The 22500-nt window shown below is 48.5% G+C and overlaps 1 protein-coding gene across 2 annotated transcripts in view; it reads left to right on the forward strand.

Moving 5' to 3' along the window:
• Nucleotides 1-22500, forward strand: part of fbn1 (fibrillin 1) — a 187853-nt gene that overhangs the window by 7590 nt on the left and 157763 nt on the right. For both annotated transcript variants that reach the window (XM_058388351.1, XM_058388350.1), the window contains exons 3-6: nucleotides 488-570; nucleotides 1849-1947; nucleotides 2829-2924; nucleotides 3499-3594. In XM_058388351.1, the coding sequence (XP_058244334.1) occupies nucleotides 488-570; nucleotides 1849-1947; nucleotides 2829-2924; nucleotides 3499-3594 (374 nt within the window). The remainder of the gene's footprint in view (nucleotides 1-487; nucleotides 571-1848; nucleotides 1948-2828; nucleotides 2925-3498; nucleotides 3595-22500) is intronic.

Consider the following 22500-nt stretch of genomic DNA (forward strand, 5'->3'; position numbering starts at 1 on the left):
AGTGAGGACACTGGGGTGCGGGGCTTCATGGGGGTCAGATGATTTCAGAGATTTCAGAACAGCTGTCAATCATTTGTCCTCTCTGCAGTTTTTTTTTTTTTTAAGTATGTTGGGGTGTGTTTCTGAGCGATAAATCTCAATGCAGATTAAACAGTGTGAAGTTTGGCAGGACTGCTGGAGTTGTTGGTCTCCAGTTCCCGGGCTGTGACACATTCCTGTTGGCTTGTTATGTAAGAACACAGTGTGACTGCAGATAATCAAATTGGTTTGGAAAAAAACGGAATGTTCCTGATTGGTTTTGGTGATTCAGCTCTGAAAGCACGCAGCTGAGTCATGTAATGAAACTTGTTCATTCAGATGAGTGGGAGATGTTTTGAGGAACACGTATTAACGCGGGTTATAAATAACACGTTTCTCCAATATATCAATTAAACATCTCTTTCTCAAAACACGTGTTTACTGAGTTTTTCTTTATGTCTTTTTGCAGCCCGAATGTGTGTGGAACACGACAACACTCCTACTGCTGTCCTGGGTGGAAAACTCTCACTGGAGGAAACCAGTGTATTGTCCGTAAGTTCTAAAGATCTGTTAATAAACTCACACCTCAGATCTCTAACTAACTGAACTCCTGTTACACACTGAGCACCACCTCCTCCACCTGAGCACCAACACCTACAACTACCGACCGAAATGGTGTCAGACACTGTCCAATCACAGAGGCTTCTAAAGCTCCAACCTTCTGGTAGCACTACCACTACCTCCACCACCCCAAACCACCACCTCCATTACCTCCACTACCTCAAACCAGCACCTCCACCACCTCAAACTACCACCTATATCACCTCCACCACCTCAAACCACCACCTCCATCACCTCAAACCAATACCTTCACCTCCATCACCTCAAACTACCACCTCCATCACCTCCACCACCTCAAACCAATACCTTTACCAACACCACCACCAACTTCATGTTCACAAAGACCACTACCTTCACCAAAACCACCACCTCCACTATCACCACTGCCAGCACCTCCATCACCTCAAACCACTACCTTCACCAGCAGCACCACCTCTATCATCACCACCATCACCTTAAACTACCACCTCCATCATTAACACCACTTCCACCCCCTCACACCACCACCACAAGGTCCACCAGCATCTTCAGTAGTTAGATCATGCTGCACAAAGAGCAGTTAAACAGATGTCCAGAGCTCCACGGTTCTTCACTTGATGCTTCTGGGATAGAAACCTGCATCAGACTGAAAGATTTTTCTGACCTGAGCCTGAATTGATTCTGTTGAGATGGAAGTGTATTGTGGTGATGTTTTTTCCTCCAGGTCTGAATAGAGTGCAGAGTTTCTCAGGAAGACCGGCGTGGGATCTGTGCCGGTGTTGTGTGTGTGCTGGCTGACCGCCTGATTGTTTATATTGTTTAGTAGCTGAAAGTGAGGAAGTGTGGGGTCATGACCTGCATCACTACAATCACAAACTCTTTATTCAGATCACAGATAGAGGAGAAGGAGCTGACTCTCCAAGCTGAACCCCAGATCCTCAGACCTGCAGCTGAACCTTGACTCTCTGAACTTTAAAATTCTTCTTCTGTGTTTTCTCCTTCGTGGATTATTTTGAAGTTGTTGAGGAGTTTTTACAGATAATTAAGCAGAGCTCTCAGGAAGTTCTGATTTCAGGAGAGACGTGAACTTTACACCCACCTTCAACCTTAGACTGAAATAATCCAAACACAAACACACAACACTGTGGGCTTTACAATCACACCAACTGACCAAAGCTACTGACCTCCATCAGGAGCCTAATGTCTCTCTCTCTCTCTCTCTCTCTCCAGCAATCTGCCGTAGTTCCTGTGGTGATGGATTTTGTTCCAGACCAAACATGTGCACCTGCCCAACTGGACAGATTGCTCCTTCCTGTGGCTCCAAATCAGGTGTGTGTGTATGTGTGTGTGTGTGTGTGTGTCTGAAGAATGTTTTATTTCTTGTGTCACTGTATTTGTCAGGACTTTCTGGCAGGGTCTCTCTGAGCAAATTAATTTGTCATGCTATCCTAATTCCTGCTTGTGTATGATGTCATTTCCTCTTCATTATCTCATCCCCTCTGGGATTCAGTGAGTTCAGAGTGCAGTCCAAATCCAATGTGTTACCCATACACCCCAGATCCTTCGACAGTCCTGAGCTTTCTTCTGGATGTGTTAGACCTTGAGGAGTTGGACTGAGTGTGAGGTGATGAGTGTTAGCTGGGATAAATAAACACCACACACTCAGCCCTGAGACTCGGCACCGTAGACCTGTTTGCTTGGCTTTAGTTTTCTGCAGGAAGCTGAAAATGATCTCGACTTTCAGACGAACCCAAGGACGAGCTGATCGGTTTAGTCCCAACCACATAAACATCTCTGTGATTTTACAAGCAGATGTCTAGTGAAGATATTCGGCCATCTCTGAGCGTACATCCACAGAGCGCTGAAACACCGCCCCAACAGACGCTCGCAAAAATCCCAAAAATCTCTTCTGTGGGTCGCGTTTCTCTGCCTTCACACTGTATCTCCTACATGTGGTATTTAAGACAAAAAGTGTTCCAAAAAATAAATAAATATATTAATGACGTCTAAATCATTAGATTATGTTTTTCATGGATTGGGATTTTAATAACTCATGATGTCAGTATGAACATCTGGGTTTGTAGAAAAATGCATGCAGATGTTTTATTACAGACCTCACTGTGAGAAATTAACACTTTCTAAATAGGACTAAATTCTGAATGTTTAGGATATTGTGTGTGTGTGTGTTTAATATATTTCTTCTCTTGCAGTTCAAAACTGTAATATTCGCTGTATGAATGGAGGAACGTGTGCAGAAGATAGCTGTCTGTGTCAGAAAGGTTACACCGGAGCTCACTGCGGCCAGCGTAAGGAAAACATCATCATCATCAACACCATCATCATCTTCATCTTCATCATCACCATCATCATCAGCAGCAGCAGCATCATCTTCACCATCATCATTAGCACTGTGAACACCACATTACCCACAATGCACTTCACTATTAACACATGATCATATCAACTGATGCATTAAAACATTTTTTAGTTACTGATTCAGTCCCTGCATGATATTGTCACTGAGTTGAAAATACAGAATAATTTCAAGCTGTTGCCTGTAGCTACGGTTTCTTAATGATTTGTTGTTTGACACAGAAATAGTTTTTCCTTAAAGGAAACTCATTAAGCTTTAGGTCCGAACACTGTGACTCACTGAGATTTCATTTAAAAAGTTGTGTAAGAAGCTGCTGAATAATCAGTGATGATGAATAAACACTGTTACTGTTACTCATGACCCTCACATCATTCCTGTATCTGATTGTTTAGAGTGATTCGGAATCTTTGATCAGATTAAATCAACATCATCATGACTTCAATCATTTATTCAACACGGGTCAATAATCCTGTACTCTGTTTGTGTGTGTGTGTCTGTGTGTGTAGCGGTGTGTGAGTCAGGATGCTTGAATGGAGGAAGGTGTGTTGCTCCAAACCGCTGTGTGTGTACATACGGATTCACCGGCGCTCAGTGTGAACGAGGTAAGACTCAGACACCCCAAAGACATCACAAAATGTTCAATCTTCACCCTTTTTGCCATGGTGACGTTGCCATGGTGATGCTGTAGTTTGTTTGCATTGTGCTGGGATTCTGATATAGCCTGATGCCATCGACCTGTGATGCTGATGTAGTTAGTTTCTACAGTACTGTGACGCTGAGTTTGTTGGTAGGTTGTTGTCATAGCAACAGTAGGATAGTGGGCTAATTCTGAAGCATATGGGTTCAGAATATCTGCTAGTGTTGGTTCTAGAAATTGTTTAGCCTGAAGAACATGGGTTGTGGACAGAAACCTGTATAGGGTGTAGACAGTGTTGGATCTAGAAGTTCTGGAGGGTGTTGACTCTTAAAATCATATGTAGAATTAAGTGTAGAAAATTGTAGATTCTGACTAGGGAAGGTTCTGAAGAAGATTTGATGTACAAAACTTGGGCTATGAAAATGGCAGTATATGTTTGGGAGAATGGGTTTCTTTGACCATGGCTCTAGTCATGGAGGTTCTATGTTCTGGTAACGGCTCGAGGGCTTAGCAAACTTTAATTATAGATAAGGAGCTGGTTCTGGAGTTTGTAGATTTTGGTGGCTATGGTATCTGGAGCCTGTGGGTTCTGTTTAACATGGTTTCTGAACATAGATCCTGAAGATTGTGGAGTTCATGTGTCTTAGAGAACATCTTAGAGGCTTTAGAGAATGTGGGATCTGAAGAACTAATAGTCTGGACACACTGAGTTCGGAAGAATGTCTGGAAGAAGGTGTGTTTTTGATTAGATAGTGTTCTTGACACGATATGGTTTGGCAGAATGAGATCCAGAGAACACGGTCCTGGATTGGGAGAACAACAGAAATGTTCCTCATTGTTTCATAGAGTACATGGTCTGGAAAGAATATAATCTAAAAAAAAAGTGAGTTCTAGAGTAACCTGTGATTCAGACGTCTGTTTACTAAAACATGGTTGAAGATTGAGGATAATGAAGAGTCTGGAGAACATGAGGTTAAGGAGCAGATTGATTTGGATCATAACGATTGGGAATATTGTTCTGGAGTTCTCTCCTGTCCTGATGAGAAGGTTCTTCTTGTGCAGATAAGTTCTTGCGTGTGGATCTTTGAGACACTGAGACAATGCACAGGCCTCCATTGTGTTTTTTCAGCTTGTTTTTCCCCAAGCTTCTTTTTGAATTCTGTCATGTGTTTGGACCCGTCCCTCCGTACTGACTCGATTTAATACAGATGTGCCGTAACAGGGTGTGTGAGCAAGAGATACACTGCTGTGTTTGTTTGGTACCATGTGCTTTTCATTACAATACATATTTACATAGAAATGCCCAAAACAAACCACGTCTGTCGTTATGAGGCCAGAACATTAAGTTTCACCATGAGAAATTCAGGAGGAGTGTGTTCAGGAGGAGTGTGTTCAGGAGGGGTGTGTTCAGGAGGAGTGTGTTCAGAGGCAATGTGTTCAGGAGGGGTGTGTTCAGAAGGAGTGTGTTCAGAGGCAATGTGTTCAGGAGCAGTGTGTTCAGGAGGGGTGTGTTCAGAAGGAGTGTGTTCAGGAGCTGTGTGTTCAGGAGGAGTGTGTTCAGGAGGAGTGTGTTCAGGAGGAGTGTGTTCAGGAGCAGTGTGTTCAGGAGGAGTGTGTTCAGGAGCTGTGTGTTCAGGAGGAGTGTGTTCAGGAGGAGTGTGTTCAGGAGGAGTGTGTTCAGGAGCAGTGTGTACAGGAGGAGTGTGTTCAGGAGCAGTGTGTTCAGGAGCAGTGTGTTCAGGAGGAGTGTGTTCAGGAGCAGTGTGTTCAGGAGGAGTGTGTTCAGGAGCAGTGTGTTCAGAGCAGTGTGTTTTGGAGCAGTGTGTTCAGGAGGGGTGTGTTCAGGAGCAGTGTGTTCAGGAGGAGTGTGTTCAGGAGCTGTGTGTTCAGGAGGAGTGTGTTCAGGAGGAGTGTGTTCAGGAGCAGTGTGTTCAGGAGCAGTGTGTACAGGAGGAGTGTGTACAGGAGCAGTGTGTTCAGGAGCAGTGTGTTCAGGAGGAGTGTGTTCAGGAGCAGTGTGTTCAGGAGGAGTGTGTTCAGGAGCAGTGTGTTCAGAGCAGTGTGTTTAGGAGCAGTGTGTTCAGGAGGGGTGTGTTCAGGAGCAGTGTGTTCAGGAGGAGTGTGTTCAGGAGCAGTGTGTTCAGGAGGAGTGTGTTCAGGAGCAGTGTGTTCAGGAGGAGTGTGTTCAGGAGCAGTGTGTTCAGGAGGAGTGTGTTCAGGAGGAGTGTGTACAGGAGGAGTGTGTACAGGAGCAGTGTGTACAGGAGCAGTGTGTTCAGAGGCAGTGTGTTCAGGAGGAGTGTGTTCAGGAGGAGTGTGTTCAGGAGCAGTGTGTTCAGGAGGGGTGTGTTCAGGAGGAGTGTGTTCAGGAGGAGTGTGTTCAGGAGGAGTGTGTTCAGGAGCAGTGTGTTCAGGAGGAGTGTGTTCAGGAGCAGTGTGTACAGGGGCAATGTGTTCAGGAGGAGTGTGTTCAGGAGCAGTGTGTTCAGGAGCAGTGTGTTCAGGAGGGGTGTGTTCAGGAGCAGTGTGTTCAGGAGCAGTGTGTTCAGGAGCAGTGTGTTCAGAGCAGTGTGTTCAGGAGGAGTGTGTTCAGGAGGAGTGTGCAGAGGAGTGTGTTCAGGAGGAGTGTGTTCAGGAGGAGTGTGTTCAGGAGGAGTGTGTTCAGAGGCAATGTGTTCAGGAGCAGTGTATTCAGGAGGGGTGTGTTCAGAAGGAGTGTGTTCAGAGGCAATGTGTTCAGGAGCAGTGTGTTCAGGAGGGGTGTGTTCAGGAGCAGTGTGTTCAGGAGCAGTGTGTTCAGAGCAGTGTGTTCAGGAGGAGTGTGTTCAGGAGGAGTGTGTTCAGGAGGAGTGTGCTCAGGAGGAGTGTGTTCAGGAGCAGTGTGTTCAGAGCAGTGTGTTCAGGAGGAGTGTGTTCAGGAGGAGTGTGTTCAGGAGGAGTGTGCTCAGGAGCAGTGTGTTCAGGAGCTGTGTGTTCAGGAGGAGTGTGTTCAGGAGCAGTGTGTTCAGGAGGAGTGTGTTCAGGAGCTGTGTGTTCAGGAGGAGTGTGTTCAGGAGCAGTGTGTTCAGGAGCAGTGTGTACAGGAGGAGTGTGTTCAGGAGCAGTGTGTACAGGAGGAGTGTGTACAGGAGCAGTGTGTTCAGGAGCAGTGTGTTCAGGAGGAGTGTGCTCAGGAGCAGTGTGTTCAGGAGGGGTGTGTTCAGGAGGGGTGTGTTCAGGAGCAGTGTGTTCAGGAGGAGTGTGTTCAGGAGCAGTGTGTTCAGAGCAGTGTGTTTAGGAGCAGTGTGTTCAGGAGGGGTGTGTTCAGGAGCAGTGTGTTCAGGAGGAGTGTGCTCAGGAGGAGTGTGTTCAGGAGCAGTGTGTTCAGGAGGGGTGTGTTCAGGAGCTGTGTGTTCAGGAGGGGTGTGTTCAGGAGCAGTGTGTTCAGGAGGAGTGTGTTCAGGAGCAGTTTGTTCAGGAGGAGTGTGTTCAGGAGCAGTGTGTTCAGGAGGAGTGTGTTCAGGAGGAGTGTGTACAGGAGCAGTGTGTTCAGGAGCAGTGTGTTCAGAGGCAGTGTGTTCAGGAGCAGTGTGTACAGGAGGAGTGTGTTCAGGAGCAGTGTGTTCAGAGCAGTGTGTACAGGAGCAATGTGTTCAGGAGGAGTGTGTTCGGGAGGAGTGTGTTCAGGAGCTGTGTGTTCAGGAGCGGTGTGTTCAGAGGCAGTGCGTTCAGGAGGAGTGTGTTCAGGAGGAGTGTGTTCAGGAGCAGTGTGTTCAGGAGCGGTGTGTTCAGAGGCAGTGCGTTCAGGAGGAGTGTGTTCAGGAGGAGTGTGTTCAGGAGCAGTGTGTTCAGGAGGAGTGTGTTCAGGAGCAGTGTGTTCAGGAGGAGTGTGTTCAGGAGCAGTGTGTTCAGGAGGGGTGTGTTCAGGAGCTGTGTGTTCAGGAGCGGTGTGTTCAGAGGCAGTGCGTTCAGGAGGAGTGTGTTCAGGAGGAGTGTGTTCAGGAGCAGTGTGTTCAGGAGGAGTGTGTTCAGGAGCAGTGTGTTCAGGAGGGGTGTGTTCAGGAGCAGTGTGTTCAGGAGCAGTGTGTTCAGGAGCAGTGTGTTCAGGAGGGGTGTGTTCAGGAGCAGTGTGTTCAGGAGCAGTGTGTTCAGGAGGAGTGTGTTCAGGAGGGGTGTGTTCAGGAGCAGTGTGTTCAGGAGCAGTGTGTTCAGGAGCAGTGTGTTCAGGAGGGGTGTGTTCAGGAGCAGTGTGTTCAGGAGCAGTGTGTTCAGGAGGAGTGTGTTCAGGAGGGGTGTGTTCAGGAGCAGTGTGTTCAGGAGCAGTGTGTTCAGGAGCAGTGTGTTCAGGAGGGGTGTGTTCAGGAGCAGTGTGTTCAGGAGCAGTGTGTTCAGGAGGAGTGTGTTCAGGAGGGGTGTGTTCAGGAGGGGTGTGTTCAGGAGCAGTGTGTTCAGGAGCAGTGTGTTCAGGAGGAGTGTGTTCAGGAGCAGTGTGTTCAGGAGGAGTGTGTTCAGGAGGAGTGTGCAGAGGAGTGTGTTCAGGAGGGGTGTGTTCAGGAGCAGTGTGTTCAGGAGGGGTGTGTTCAGGAGGAGTGTGTTCAGGAGCAGTGTGTTCAGGAGGAGTGTGTTCAGGAGCAGTGTGTTCAGGAGGAGTGTGTTCAGGAGGAGTGTGCAGAGGAGTGTGTTCAGGAGGAGTGTGTTCAGGAGGAGTGTGCAGAGGAGTGTGTTCAGGAGGGGTGTGTTCAGGAGGAGTGTGTTCAGGGGGTGTGTGCAGAGGAGTGTGTTCAGGAGGAGTGTGTTCAGGGGGTGTTTGCAGAGGAGTGTGTTCAGGAGGAGTGTGTTCAGGAGCAGTGTGTTCAGGAGGAGTGTGCAGAGGAGTGTGTTCAGGGGGTGTGTGTTCAAAGGCAGTGTGTTCAGAGGCAGTGTGTTCAGGAGGGGTGTGTTCAGGAGGAGTGTGTTCAGGAGGAGTGTGCAGAGGAGTGTGTTCAGGAGGAGTGTGTTCAGGAGCAGTGTGTTCAGGAGGAGTGTGCAGAGGAGTGTGTTCAGGGGGTGTGTGTTCAAAGGCAGTGTGTTCAGAGGCAGTGTGTTCAGAGGCAGTGTGTTCAGGAGGGGTGTGTTCAGGGGCGTGTGTTCAGAGGCAGTGTGTCCAGGAGCAGTGTGCAGAGGAGTGTGTTCAGGAGGAGTGTGTTCAGAGCAGTGTGTACAGGGGCAATGTGTTCAGGAGCTGTGTGTTCAGGAGGAGTGTGTTCAGGAGCAGTGTGTTCAGGAGGAGTGTGTTCAGGAGGGGTGTGTTCAGGAGCAGTGTGTTCAGGAGGAGTGTGTTCAGGAGCAGTGTGTTCAGGAGGAGTGTGTTCAGGAGCAGTGTGTTCAGGAGGAGTGTGTTCAGGAGCAGTGTGTTCAGGAGGAGTGTGTTCAGGAGCAGTGTGTTCAGGAGGAGTGTGTTCAGGAGCAGTGTTCTGGAGGAGTGTGCTCAGGAGGAGTGTGTTCAGGAGGAGTGTGTTCAGGAGGAGTGTGTTCAGGAGCAGTGTGTTGAGGAGGAGTGTGTTCAGGAGCAGTGTGTTCAGGAGGGGTGTGTTCAGGAGCAGTGTGTTCAGGAGGGGTGTGTTCAGGAGGGGTGTGTTCAGGAGCAGTGTGTTCAGGAGCAGTGTGTTCAGGAGCAGTGTTCTGGAGGAGTGTGTTCAGGAGGAGTGTGTTCAGGAGGAGTGTGTTCAGGAGCAGTGTGCTCAGGAGGAGTGTGTTCAGGAGGAGTGTGTTCAGGAGCAGTGTGCTCAGGAGGAGTGTGTTCAGGAGCAGTGTGCTCAGGAGGAGTGTGTTCAGGAGGAGTGTGTTCAGGAGCAGTGTGCTCAGGAGGAGTGTGTTCAGGAGCAGTGTGTTCAGGAGGAGTGTGTTCAGGAGGAGTGTGTTCAGGAGGAGTGTGTTCAGGAGCAGTGTGTTCAGGAGGAGTGTGTTCAGGAGCAGTGTGCTCAGGAGCTGTGTGTTCAGGAGCAGTGTTTTCAGGAGGAGTGTGTTCAGGAGAAGTGTGTTCAGGAGGAGTGTGTTCAGGGGGTGTGTGTTCAGGAGGAGTGTGTTCAGGAGGAGTGTGCAGATGAGTGTGTTCAGGAGGAGTGTGTTCAGGAGCAGTGTGTTCAGGAGGAGTGTGCAGAGGAGTGTGTTCAGGGGGTGTGTGTTCAAAGGCAGTGTGTTCAGAGGCAGTATGTTCAGGAGGGGTGTGTTCAGGAGCAGTGTGTTCAGGAGCAGTGTGCAGAGGAGTGTGTTCAGGAGGAGTGTGTTCAGGAGCAGTGTGTTCAGGAGGAGTGTGCAGAGGAGTGTGTTCAGGGGGTGTGTGTTCAAAGGCAGTGTGTTCAGAGGCAGTGTGTTCAGGAGGGGTGTGTTCAGGGGCGTGTGTTCAGAGGCAGTGTGTCCAGGAGCAGTGTGCAGAGGAGTGTGTTCAGGAGGAGTGTGTTCAGGAGGAGTGTGTTCAGGGGGTGTGTGTTCAGGAGCAGTGTGTTCAGGAGCAGTGTGTTCAGGAGGAGTGTGTTCAGGAGCAGTGTGTTCAGGAGCAGTGTGTTCAGGAGGAGTGTGTTCAGGTGGTGTGTGTTCAGGAGGAGTGTGCAGAGGAGTGTGTTCAGGAGGAGTGTGTTCAGGAGGAGTGTGCAGAGGAGTGTGTTCAGGAGGAGTGTGTTCAGGAGGAGTGGGCAGAGGAGTGTGTTCAGGAGGAGTGTGCAGAGGAGTGTGTTCAGGGGGTGTGTGTTCAAAGGCAGTGTGTTCAGAGGCAGTGTGTTCAGGAGGGGTGTGTTCAGGGGCGTGTGTTCAGAGGCAGTGTGTCCAGGAGCAGTGTGTTCAGGAGGAGTGTGTTCAGGGGCGTGTGTTCAGGGGCAATGTGTTCAGGAGCTGTGTGTTCAGGAGCAGTGTGTTCAGGAGGAGTGTGTTCAGGAGGGGTGTGTTCAGGAGCAGTGTGTTCAGGAGGAGTGTGTTCAGGAGCAGTGTGTTCAGGAGCAGTGTGTTCAGGAGGAGTGTGTTCAGGAGCAGTGTTCTGGAGGAGTGTGCTCAGGAGGAGTGTGTTCAGGAGGAGTGTGTTCAGGAGCAGTGTGTTCAGGAGGAGTGTGTTCAGGAGCAGTGTGTTCAGGAGCAGTGTGTTCAGGAGGAGTGTGTTCAGGAGCAGTGTTCTGGAGGAGTGTGCTCAGGAGGAGTGTGTTCAGGAGGAGTGTGTTCAGGAGCAGTGTGTTCAGGAGGAGTGTGTTCAGGAGCAGTGTGCTCAGGAGGAGTGTGTTCAGGAGGAGTGTGTTCAGGATCAGTGTGTTCAGGAGGAGTGTGTTCAGGAGCAGTGTGCTCAAGAGCTGTGTGTTCAGGAGCAGTGTTTTCAGGAGGAGTGTGTTCAGGAGAAGTGTGTTCAGGAGGAGTGTGTTCAGGAGCAGTGTGTTCAGGAGGAGTGTGTTCAGGAGGAGTGTGTTCAGGAGGGGTGTGTTCAGGAGGAGTGTGTTCAGGAGCAGTGTGTTCAGGAGGAGTGTGTTCAGGAGCAGTGTGTTCAGGAGGAGTGTGTTCAGGAGCAGTGTGTTCAGGAGCAGTGTGTTCAGGGGGTGTGTGTTCAGGAGCAGTGTGTTCAGGAGCAGTGTGTTCAGGAGCAGTGTGTTCAGGAGGAGTGTGTTCAGGGGGTGTGTGTTCAGGAGGAGTGTGCAGAGGAGTGTGTTCAGGAGGAGTGTGCAGAGGAGTGTGTTCAGGAGGAGTGTGTTCAGGAGGAGTGGGCAGAGGAGTGTGTTCAGGAGGAGTGTGCAGAGGAGTGTGTTCAGGAGGAGTGTGCAGAGGAGTGTGTTCAGGAGGAGTGTGTTCAGGAGCAGTGTGTTCAGGAGGAGTGTGCAGAGGAGTGTGTTCAGGGGGTGTGTGTTCAAAGGCAGTGTGTTCAGAGGCAGTGTGTTCAGGAGGGGTGTGTTCAGGGGCGTGTGTTCAGAGGCAGTGTGTCCAGGAGCAGTGTGTTCAGGAGGAGTGTGTACAGGGGCAATGTGTTCAGGAGCTGTGTGTTCAGGAGCAGTGTGTTCAGGAGGAGTGTGTTCAGGAGGGGTGTGTTCAGGAGCAGTGTGTTCAGGAGGAGTGTGTTCAGGAGCAGTGTGTTCAGGAGCAGTGTGTTCAGGAGGAGTGTGTTCAGGAGCAGTGGGCTCAAGCGCTGTGGGTTCAGGAGCAGTGTTTTCAGGAGGAGTGTGTTCAGGAGAAGTGCGTGCAGGAGGAGTGTGTGCAGGAGCAGTGTGTTCAGGAGGAGTGTGTTCAGGAGGAGTGTGTTCAGGAGGAGTGTGTTCAGGAGGAGTGTGCTCAGGAGGAGTGTGTTCAGGAGGAGTGTGTTCAGGAGCAGTGTGTTCAGGAGGAGTGTGTTCAGGAGCAGTGTGTTCAGGAGGAGTGTGTTCAGGAGGAGTGTGTTCAGGAGCAGTGTGTTCAGGAGGAGTGTGCTCAGGAGGAGTGTGTTCAGGAGCAGTGTGTTCAGGAGGAGTGTGTTCAGGAGCAGTGTTCTGGAGGAGTGTGTTCAGGAGGAGTGTGTTCAGGAGGAGTGTGTTCAGGATCAGTGTGTTCAGGAGGAGTGTGTTCAGGAGCAGTGTGCTCAAGAGCTGTGTGTTCAGGAGGAGTGTGTTCAGGAGCAGTGTGCTCAGGAGGAGTGTGTTCAGGAGGAGTGTGTTCAGGAGGAGTGTGTTCAGGAGCAGTGTGCTCAGGAGGAGTGTGTTCAGGAGGAGTGTGTTCAGGAGCAGTGTGCTCAGGAGGAGTGTGTTCAGGAGGAGTGTGTTCAGGATCAGTGTTTTCAGGAGGAGTGTGTTCAGGAGAAGTGTGTTCAGGAGGAGTGTGTTCAGGAGCAGTGTGTTCAGGAGGAGTGTGTTCAGGAGGAGTGTGTTCAGGAGCAGTGTGTTCAGGAGGAGTGTGTTCAGGAGCAGTGTGTTCAGGAGGAGTGTGTTCAGGAGGAGTGTGTTCAGGAGCAGTGTGTTCAGGAGCAGTGTGTTCAGGGGGTGTGTGTTCAGGAGCAGTGTGTTCAGGAGCAGTGTGTTCAGGAGGAGTGTGTTCAGGGGGTGTGTGTTCAGGAGGAGTGTGCAGAGGAGTGTGTTCAGGAGGAGTGTGTTCAGGAGGAGTGTGTTCAGGAGGAGTGGGCAGAGGAGTGTGTTCAGGAGGAGTGTGCAGAGGAGTGTGTTCAGGAGGAGTGTGCAGAGGAGTGTGTTCAGGAGGAGTGTGTTCAGGAGGAGTGGGCAGAGGAGTGTGTTCAGGAGGAGTGTGCAGAGGAGTGTGTTCAGGGGGTGTGTGTTCAAAGGCAGTGTGTTCAGAGGCAGTGTGTTCAGGAGGGGTGTGTTCAGGAGGAGTGTGTTCAGGAGGAGTGTGCAGAGGAGTGTGTTCAGGAGGAGTGTGTTCAGGAGCAGTGTGTTCAGGAGGAGTGTGCAGAGGAGTGTGTTCAGGGGGTGTGTGTTCAAAGGCAGTGTGTTCAGAGGCAGTGTGTTCAGGAGGGGTGTGTTCAGGGGCGTGTGTTCAGGAGCAGTGTGTTCAGGAGGAGTGTGTTCAGGAGCAGTGTGTTCAGGAGCTGTGTGTTCAGGAGGAGTGTGTTCAGGAGGAGTGTGTTCAGGAGCAGTGTGTTCAGGAGCTGTGTGTTCACGAGCAGTGTGTTCAGGAGGAGTGTGCTCAGGAGGAGTGTGTTCAGGAGCAGTGTGTTCAGGAGGAGTGTGTTCAGGAGCAGTGTGTTCAGGAGGAGTGTGCTCAGGAGGAGTGTGTTCAGGAGGAGTGTGTTCAGGAGCAGTGTGTTCAGGAGGAGTGTGTTCAGGAGGAGTGTGTTCAGGAGCAGTGTGTTCAGGAGCTGTGTGTTCACGAGCAGTGTGTTCAGGAGCAGTGTGTTCAGGAGCAGTGTGTTCAGGGGGTGTGTGTTCAGGAGCAGTGTGTTCAGGAGCAGTGTGTTCAGGAGCAGTGTGTTCAGGAGGAGTGTGTTCAGGGGGTGTGTGTTCAGGAGGAGTGTGCAGAGGAGTGTGTTCAGGAGGAGTGTGCAGAGGAGTGTGTTCAGGAGGAGTGTGTTCAGGAGGAGTGGGCAGAGGAGTGTGTTCAGGAGGAGTGTGCAGAGGAGTGTGTTCAGGAGGAGTGTGCAGAGGAGTGTGTTCAGGAGGAGTGTGTTCAGGAGGAGTGGGCAGAGGAGTGTGTTCAGGAGGAGTGTGCAGAGGAGTGTGTTCAGGGGGTGTGTGTTCAAAGGCAGTGTGTTCAGAGGCAGTGTGTTCAGGAGGGGTGTGTTCAGGAGGAGTGTGTTCAGGAGGAGTGTGCAGAGGAGTGTGTTCAGGAGGAGTGTGTTCAGGAGCAGTGTGTTCAGGAGGAGTGTGCAGAGGAGTGTGTTCAGGGGGTGTGTGTTCAAAGGCAGTGTGTTCAGAGGCAGTGTGTTCAGGAGGGGTGTGTTCAGGGGCGTGTGTTCAGGAGCAGTGTGTTCAGGAGGAGTGTGTTCAGGAGCAGTGTGTTCAGGAGCTGTGTGTTCAGGAGGAGTGTGTTCAGGAGGAGTGTGTTCAGGAGAAGTGTGTTCAGGAGGAGTGTGTTCAGGAGCAGTGTGTTCAGGAGCTGTGTGTTCAGGAGCTGTGTGTTCAGGAGGAGTGTGTTCAGGAGCAGTTTGTTCAGGAGCTGTGTGTTCACGAGCAGTGTGTTCAGGAGGAGTGTGCTCAGGAGGAGTGTGTTCAGGAGGAGTGTGTTCAGGAGCATGTGTCAGGAGTGTGTGTGTGTGTGTGTCAGGAGTGTGTGTGTGTGTGTGTGTAATGGTCTTAGGCTCCATCCTGTCCGAGCATGACGGTTCAGATTGTTAGGCTATTTGGCATTACTCCCTTTCTCCTAAAGTGAAAACTATTGTTCCTCACACTGTTCACAACACACAGCCTTGACACACACACACACCACTGAGTTACAGACCTTATAAAGTGCAGAAATGTGAGGGGGTGTGGTGTAGGTGTGAGGGGCGTGGTGTAGGAGTTAGAGGGCTGTGGTGTAGGAGTGAGGGGGTGTGGTGTAGGAGTGAGGGGGTTTGGTGTAGGAGTGAGGGGATGTGGTGTAGGAGTGAGTTGGTGTGATGTAGGAGTGAGGGGATGTGGTGTAGGAGTGAGTTGGTGTGGTGTAGGAGTGAGGGGGTGTGGTGTAGGAGTGAGGGTGTGGTGTAGGAGTGAGTTAGTGTGGTGTAGGAGTGAGGGGGTGTGGTGTAGGAGTGAGTTGGTGTGATGTAGGAGTGAGGGGATGTGGTGTAGGAGTGAGTTGGTGTGGTGTAGGAGTGAGGGTGTGGTGTAGGAGTGAGTTGGTGTGGTGTAGGAGTGAGGGGGTGTGGTGTAGGAGTGAGTTAGTGTGGTGTAGGAGTGAGGTTGTGTGGTGTAGGAGTGAGTTAGTGTGGTGTAGGAGTGAGGTTGTGTGGTGTAGGAGTGAGGGGATGTGGTGTAGGAGTGAGGTTGTGTGGTGTAGGAGTGAGGGGATGTGGTGTAGGAGTGAGGTTGTGTGGTGTAGGAGTGAGGTTGTGTGGTGTAGGAGTGAGGTTGTGTGGTGTAGGAGTGAGAGGGTGTGGTGTAGGAGTGAGGGCGTGTGGTGTAGGAGTGAGGGGGTGTGGTGTAGGAGTGAGGGGGTGTGGTGTAGGAGTGAGGGGGTGTGGTGTAGGAGTGAGGGGGTGTGATGTACTGTAGGAGTGAGAGGGTGTGGTGTAGGAGTGAGAGGGTGTGGTGTAGGAGTGAGGGGGTGTGATGTACTGTAGGAGTGAGAGGGTGTGGTGTAGGAGTGAGGGGGTGTGATGTACTGTAGGAGTGAGAGGGTGTGGTGTAGGAGTGAGAGGGTGTGGTGTAGGAGTGAGGGGGTGTGATGTACTGTAGGAGTGAGAGGGTGTGGTGTAGGAGTGAGAGGGTGTGGTGTAGGAGTGAGGGGGTGTGATGTACTGTAGGAGTGAGAGGGTGTGGTGTAGGAGTGAGAGGGTGTGGTGTAGGAGTGAGAGGGTGTGGTATAGGAGTGAGAAGGTGTGGCGTATGAATGATTTCAGTGTTAAGGCATTCTACTGTGTGTGTGTGCATGTGTGTGTGTGTGTGTGTGGGTGTGTGTTTGATTATTCCCAGATGTTGATTACTGGGAGTCTCCCACAGCTGGATCTATACAAAGAAGCAAATGACATCACACCCACCCACAAATACAGACCCTCCCTGTCCATCTCTCTCTCTCTCTCTCTCTCTCTCTCTCTCTCTCTCTCACTCTCACACACACACACAGTTAATCCCCTCTTACCAAAACTCAAACTGAAACACCCTTTAGATAAACATAGTGGAGTAACAACGGAGTTGCCTGCTGCTGCATCTCACACACACACACACACACACACTTACAAACACACACACACACACATACACTTACAAACACACACACACACACATACACTTACAAACACACACACACACACATACACTTACAAACACACACACACACACACATACACTTACAAACACACACACACATACACTTACAAACACACACACACACACACTTACAAACACACACACACATACACTTACAAACACACACACACACATACACTTACAAACACACACACACACACACTGTAAATGAGTTAGGGCTGGATCGCCTTGTGGACTCATGGAGCTGCAAGTACTGATAGTGATCTCTGACATGCGGCACATCTCATTACAAAGGCATCTAGAGAGACAGAGAGAGGGAGAGAGTAGAGATAGAGAGAGAGCGAGAGAGAGAGAGAGAGAGAGAGAGAGAGAGAATTGAATGTTAAAAATCCTTTAATAAGTTAAAACAATTATACACAGCTACATCACTTTATACCAGTCTAGATCCAATAAATGAAGAAAAAGAAAGAAGAAAAAATCAAGAACAAACAAACAAACAAAGCTTCCAATTATACAGTCCTTAGAAAACCAAAGAAAAAAGAAAAGAAAACAAAGACTTTATAACATTTCAAAGTCAAAGAAGCTTTATTGTCACTTCAACCATATACACTATATTACCAAAAGTATTCGCTCACCCATCCAAATAATGAGAATCAGGTGTTCCAATCACTTCCATGGCCACAGGTGTATAAAATCAAGCACCTAGGCATGCAGACTGTTTTTACAAACATTTGTGAAAGAATGGGTCGCTCTCAGGAGCTCAGTGAATTCCAGCGTGGAACTGTGATAGGATGCCACCTGTGCAACAAATCCAGTCGTGAAATTTCCTCACTCCTAAATATTCTACAGTCAACTGTCAGCTGTATTATAAGAACGTGGAAGTGTTTGGGAACGACAGCAACTCAGCCACGAAGTGGTAGGCCACGTAAACTGATGGAGCGGGGTCAGCGGATGCTGAGGCGCATAGTGCGAAGAGGTCACCAACTTTCTGCAGAGTCCATCGCTACAGATCTCCAAACTTCATGTGGCCTTCAGATGAGCTCAAGAACAGTGCGCAGAGAGCTTCATGGAACGGGTTTCCATGGCCGAGCAGCTGCATCCAAGCCATACATCACCAAGTGCAATGCAAAGCGTCGGATGCAGTGGTGTAAAGCACGCCGCCACTGGACTCTAGAGCAGTGGAGACGCGTTCTCTGGAGGGACGAATCGCGCTTCTCCATCTGGCAATCTGATGGACGAGTCTGGGTTTGGCGGTTGCCAGGAGAACGGTACTTGTCTGACTGCATTGTGCCAAGTGTAAAGTTTGGTGGAGGGGGGATTATGGTGTGGGGTTGTTTTTCAGGAGCTGGGCTTGGCCCCTTAGTTCCAGTGAAAGGAACTCTGAATGCTTCAGCATACCAAGACATTTTGGACAATTCCATGCTCCTAACTTTGTGGGAACAGTTTGGAGCTGGCCCCTTCCTCTTCCAACATGACTGTGCACCAGTGTACAAAGCAAGGTCCATAAAGACATGGATGACAGAGTCTGGTGTGGATGAACTTGACTGGCCTGCACAGAGTCCTGACCTCAACCCCATAGAACACCTTTGGGATGAATTAGAGTGGAGACTGAGAGCCAGGCCTTCTCATCCAACATCAGTGTGTGACCTCACAAATGCGCTTCTGGAAGAATGGTCAAAAATTCCCATAAACACACTCCTAAACCTTGTGGACAGCCTTCCCAGAAGAGTTGAAGCTGTTATAGCTGCAAAGGGTGGACCGACGTCATACTGAACCCTATGGATTAGGAATGGGATGTCACTTAAGTTCATATGCGAGTCAAGGCAGGTGAGCGAATACTTTTGGCAATATAGTGTATATCAGATGCAGTACACAGTGAAGTGAAACAACGTTCCTCCTGGACCAGAGGTGCTACACAGAACACAAACAGAGACAGAGTACAGAGACACAGTACAGAGACGCAGACAAACATAGAGCTATAACATAGAGACAAAAAATTAAACTATAATTTAAAAATTAAAATTAAACTAAAAAATTAAACTATACTTAAGGTGCAGTCTTTAAGAACTAGACATACAACAGAAGTGCACAGGAAGAGCAAGACAAGACAGTGCAGACAAACAACATATAGGCCGTACATACATTTGCGATCAAAAAGTCAAAAATTCAGCAGTAGGTCAGAATTTTCCACATCAACAGTACATAATAAGTTGTTTATCCCCCATGTACAGGTAAACACTGGTAGCTTCCCCACTAGAGCATAGTTCTATTCTGAGCCTCGCGGCCACTAGACCCTTGAACATCACCACCACATCTACTGCAGCCTTGTCTAACATTTTGTTCTTTCTTGATTTCCAAATGGCTAATTTTGCTGTTCCAGGCAGAAAGTTCAGCAGAACTATAGTATGTTTCTGTCTCACTGAATATTTCAGCCCAGAAATGAAACACTGCAAAGAGTAAGCACCACCTAGATCTGAAAACCAGTGTTCTAGCAGTGAGAAAAGATTTTCAAGCTGCTTACACTCTACAAAGAGGTGAAAGAGAGACTCTGCCTCTGAACAGAAAGGACAACCCTCCCCAACACTCGGATCGAGGTGTACCCGATGTCTGTTTGTGGCTATTGCCCCATGTACTATCCTCCACTGGTGGTCGCCCATTCGTTTGTTGATTGGGTGCTTGTACAGGAACCGCCGGCTGCCTTTAGAGGAAGACTCATTGCCAAAAAACTCAGTCCATCTGCTGGCTGGAACTCCCACCAAGGACCGTGAATGACACACCTTCACACAGAGAGTGTAGAGAGCTTTCTTCCCAGCCATCTCAAAGGTGCTCAATACTGGAGTAGCGAAAGATAAGAGTAACCTCTCCTCCTCTCTCCACTCCTCCACAGCAGCACTGATGACAAGTGTAGGTAAATCATAATGGCCTCCCTCTCTCCACTGAACAATGGCCTGTGCTCCATCCAGGAACTCTTGATGCTCTGGAAGCAGTGACCTCCATATCTCTGCCCTTAGTTGGCCCAGTATTCGGCATGATCTAATCCCAGTCCTTTCCACAAGAGCTGCTGGGTCGATGCCCACTAAGTGACCCAGCTTCATGCATCTGGCAGTCCTTAAACTTAAGCATAAACCTGCTGAAGACGACAGCCTTGACTGCAGAAGGGGGTTGTTGAACAAAGGCTCCTCCAGAAGCCACATTCCAGCTGCTGTTTCAGGCATCCTCGAAAAATAGAACACCCTCCACACTTCCAACATGGATCTGTAGAATGGTGTGAGCTCCACCAGGCCGACTTCTTGTGGCCTCATGAGAAAGAGGTGCTTGTCAAACCCCATTCCTCTTGCTCTCTTCAGAAGCACAGTGGCTGTATCCTGCCAGGCAAAGTTCCTCTGCTATAACAGTCTCTGTGCAGCTTGAAGTCTAAAAGTCATTATCCTGGACCTGATGTCCACAGGCCCTGTCCACCTTCTTGTAAATAGAGTACAGACGCTTTGACCCAGTGCTGACCTGACCAGAAGAAACTCACCACTCACTCACTGCTACTGCATTTCTTGCACAGGTTGAAGTACACTCATTCTGTGCCACAGAGTGGAAGCAGCCTGGTTATTGGCAACTAAAACTCTCCCCCTGTAGGACAGCGGGGGTAGCGTCCATTTCCATTTGGTGCACACTCTCTCCGCTACACCCTCCCAGTTCTGCTTCTAAAAGTCATCCGTTCCTAAGAAGACACCCAGCATTTTTAACCCATTCCTGCCCCAATTAAGGTTCTTGGGTAGCCTTGGTAGATGCCCTGATGATCCCTGAACAGCCCATAAAGCCTCACTTTTGTCACAGTTTCCCTTCGCAGAAGATGCTAACTGATACACCTCCAGTGCCTTGGATAAAATGTTGATGTCCTGACCATGCCTGATAAAAACAGTAACATCATCTGTGTATGTAGAGATTGTAACCTTTGGGCCCTGTAGCCCCCCAAAAATGTGAACACCTGATAGTCTCTCCCTGAGATAAAACAGTAGTGGTTCTATTGCTAGGCTATACAACTGTCCAGACAAAGGGCAACCTTGGCTAATTCCCCTTGAAATTGGGATTGGCCGACTCAGTCCGCCCCCTACCTTTACCTTTATATGAAGCACAAGTATATAGAAGCTGTACCCAATTGAAAAATGTCTCTCCAATACCAAAGGCTTTCATTACTTCAAAAAGATATGTGTGATCGACTCTGTCAAACGCTTTTTTTTGATCAAGAGAAATTAGACCAACAGTTTTATCAAAAGTTTTGCATATGTCAAGCACATTGCGAACGAGAAACAGGTTATCCAAGATTGATCTGCCTGGAATACAGTATGTTTGATCTTTGAGCACTACCATATGGAGATATTGCTTCAGCCTATTAGCTAGGCATTTACAAATGATTTTGTAATCCGTCTTCAAGAGTGTAACTGGTCTCCAGAAGTCCCCATTTTTTGGCAGGAAATGGGTAAAAAACCCTTGTCTGCTGCATTTGACTAGAACTTTATAAAAATCACTCCCAATGTAGTTCCAAAACCGTTTATAAAAGTCTGATGGTAATCCATCAACACCCGGGTGACCGGCCTGAAGTGAGCTGACTCCCTGCAGTGGTGAGCTCCTCCAGTGTGATGTCACAATTCAGAGCCGCAGTTCATTCAGCGTCCATCCGAGGGAGTCCATATAGAAGTTGTGCAGTGCAGTCCGAATCACAGTTCTCTGCAGTGTACAGGGTGGAATAAAAATCCACTGCATGCTTGTGCATCTCAGTAATCTCTGTGGTCACTCTGCCTTCAGGTAGGCAGAGACAGACCATCTGTTTACGTTGAGCTGTTGACCATTCAAGGTTAAAAAAGAAAGTGCTCAGAGTGTCCATATCCACAAGGGTTGTGAATCGAGATCTCACTAATGCTCCCTTTACCTTCTCATGAAGATATGTCCCAAGCTCCTTCCTCTTTTGTTGTAGAGTCATTAGTAAGTTGGGATCATTCAGAGTTGTCATCCTAAGCTGAATAGAGTGGATCTCTTTTTCGAGCACTTTTATAGTCCACTTTGCTCTGGTGCTTGACATTGCAGGGTACTGTTGACAGAACATCTTAATCTTAATCTCTCCAACATCCCACCACTGTCTCAGATTATCAAAATCACCTTTTTTTTAGTTTTCCAATGTTCCCAAAAGAGTACAAATTGCTCACAAACAATATCATCCTGCAGTAACTTTGTATTGAAATGCCAGAAGGATACTCTGGAGAGGTGCGACAAGACTACTGAAACAGAAACTAACTGATGGTCAGAAAAACTGAAGTGCTTGGACACATGAATGCGGTCCAGTCGTGCTGCACTAGTTCTGCCATCGGAAACCTTTACCCAAGTGTATTGTATAACTGAGGGATATTTTTCCCCCCACATATCCAAAAGATTGAATTCTCTTAACAGTTATGAAAGGCTAACAGCAGACTGTATGTGTAGTTCTTCGGTGGTGCGATCCATAGTGAACACTACCTTGCAGTTCCAGTCACCCCCAATAACAAAACATCCTTCATGACCATACCGCTTGAGTGCATCACTCAGTCTGTTTAAAAACACAACACCCTCAAGCCCAATATTCGGTGCATAAATATTTATAAAGTAAAAAATTACACCTTTAATTTCAGCTTTAACTGTTAATAAATGTCCCTTCACTACCTCCTCCTTGTGTAAGTTTTTGATTGCAACTGATGTGGAGAACAGAATAGCCACCCCTGCACTAAAATTTGCGCCATGACTGAGAACATGCTGTCCCTCCCTCCACATTGCCCAATCAAACTCATCATTAGCATCACTGTGTGTTTCTTGAAGAAACACATCAAGTTTTTTTTCCCTGTATGACCTCTGCCACTAGTGTACGTTTATGTCCACCCCTCCCACCACTGATATTAAGAGAGCCTACTCTAAGGGCATCCATACTAAAGTGGAAGGGGAAAACCAGATAAAAGAACAGATAAAGGAGAAAAAAAGAGCCTGTGTAATGCATGATTGGTTTACACAAAGTTTTCATTTTTCACAATGCTGCTACATGTTTCTTTAACCAGAAATGCTTCTGTTGGCTCAAGAGCTCTAGCCCCATACACTCTTCTGAAGCTGAACCACTGACTTTATAAACTTGTCTTCATCAGGAAAGAATTTTTTAAGAGTCACCTGTTTTCCAAATGTCTCATCTAGAAAGTTGTTGACTTCAACAACATGTTCTAGCCTATCAAGTAGAACAGTGTGGTCAATGGTGTCAAAATAAAAATTTAGGATTGTTTTTGTTATCTTCGATTAGGGCAGAGAGATACGCTGATCTAGCAGCACTAAGAGAATTTTTGTATCTCAGAATCTAATTTAGTTTGACACCATTTACGCTCTAGTTTCCTAGCTGATTGTTTTAAAGCTCGTGTGTGGTCGTTGTACCAGGGTGCTAGTTTCTTCTCTTTAATTATTTTCCTTTTAAGTGGAGCTACAGTGTCTAGGGTGTAGAGAAACATTGACTCCAGGTAATCGGTCGCTTGGTCAAGTTCTGTGGGGTCAGATGATGAACC

The sequence above is a fragment of the Hemibagrus wyckioides genome, linkage group LG04 (genome assembly GCF_019097595.1).
Source record: "Hemibagrus wyckioides isolate EC202008001 linkage group LG04, SWU_Hwy_1.0, whole genome shotgun sequence".
Lineage (NCBI taxonomy): Eukaryota > Metazoa > Chordata > Actinopteri > Siluriformes > Bagridae > Hemibagrus > Hemibagrus wyckioides.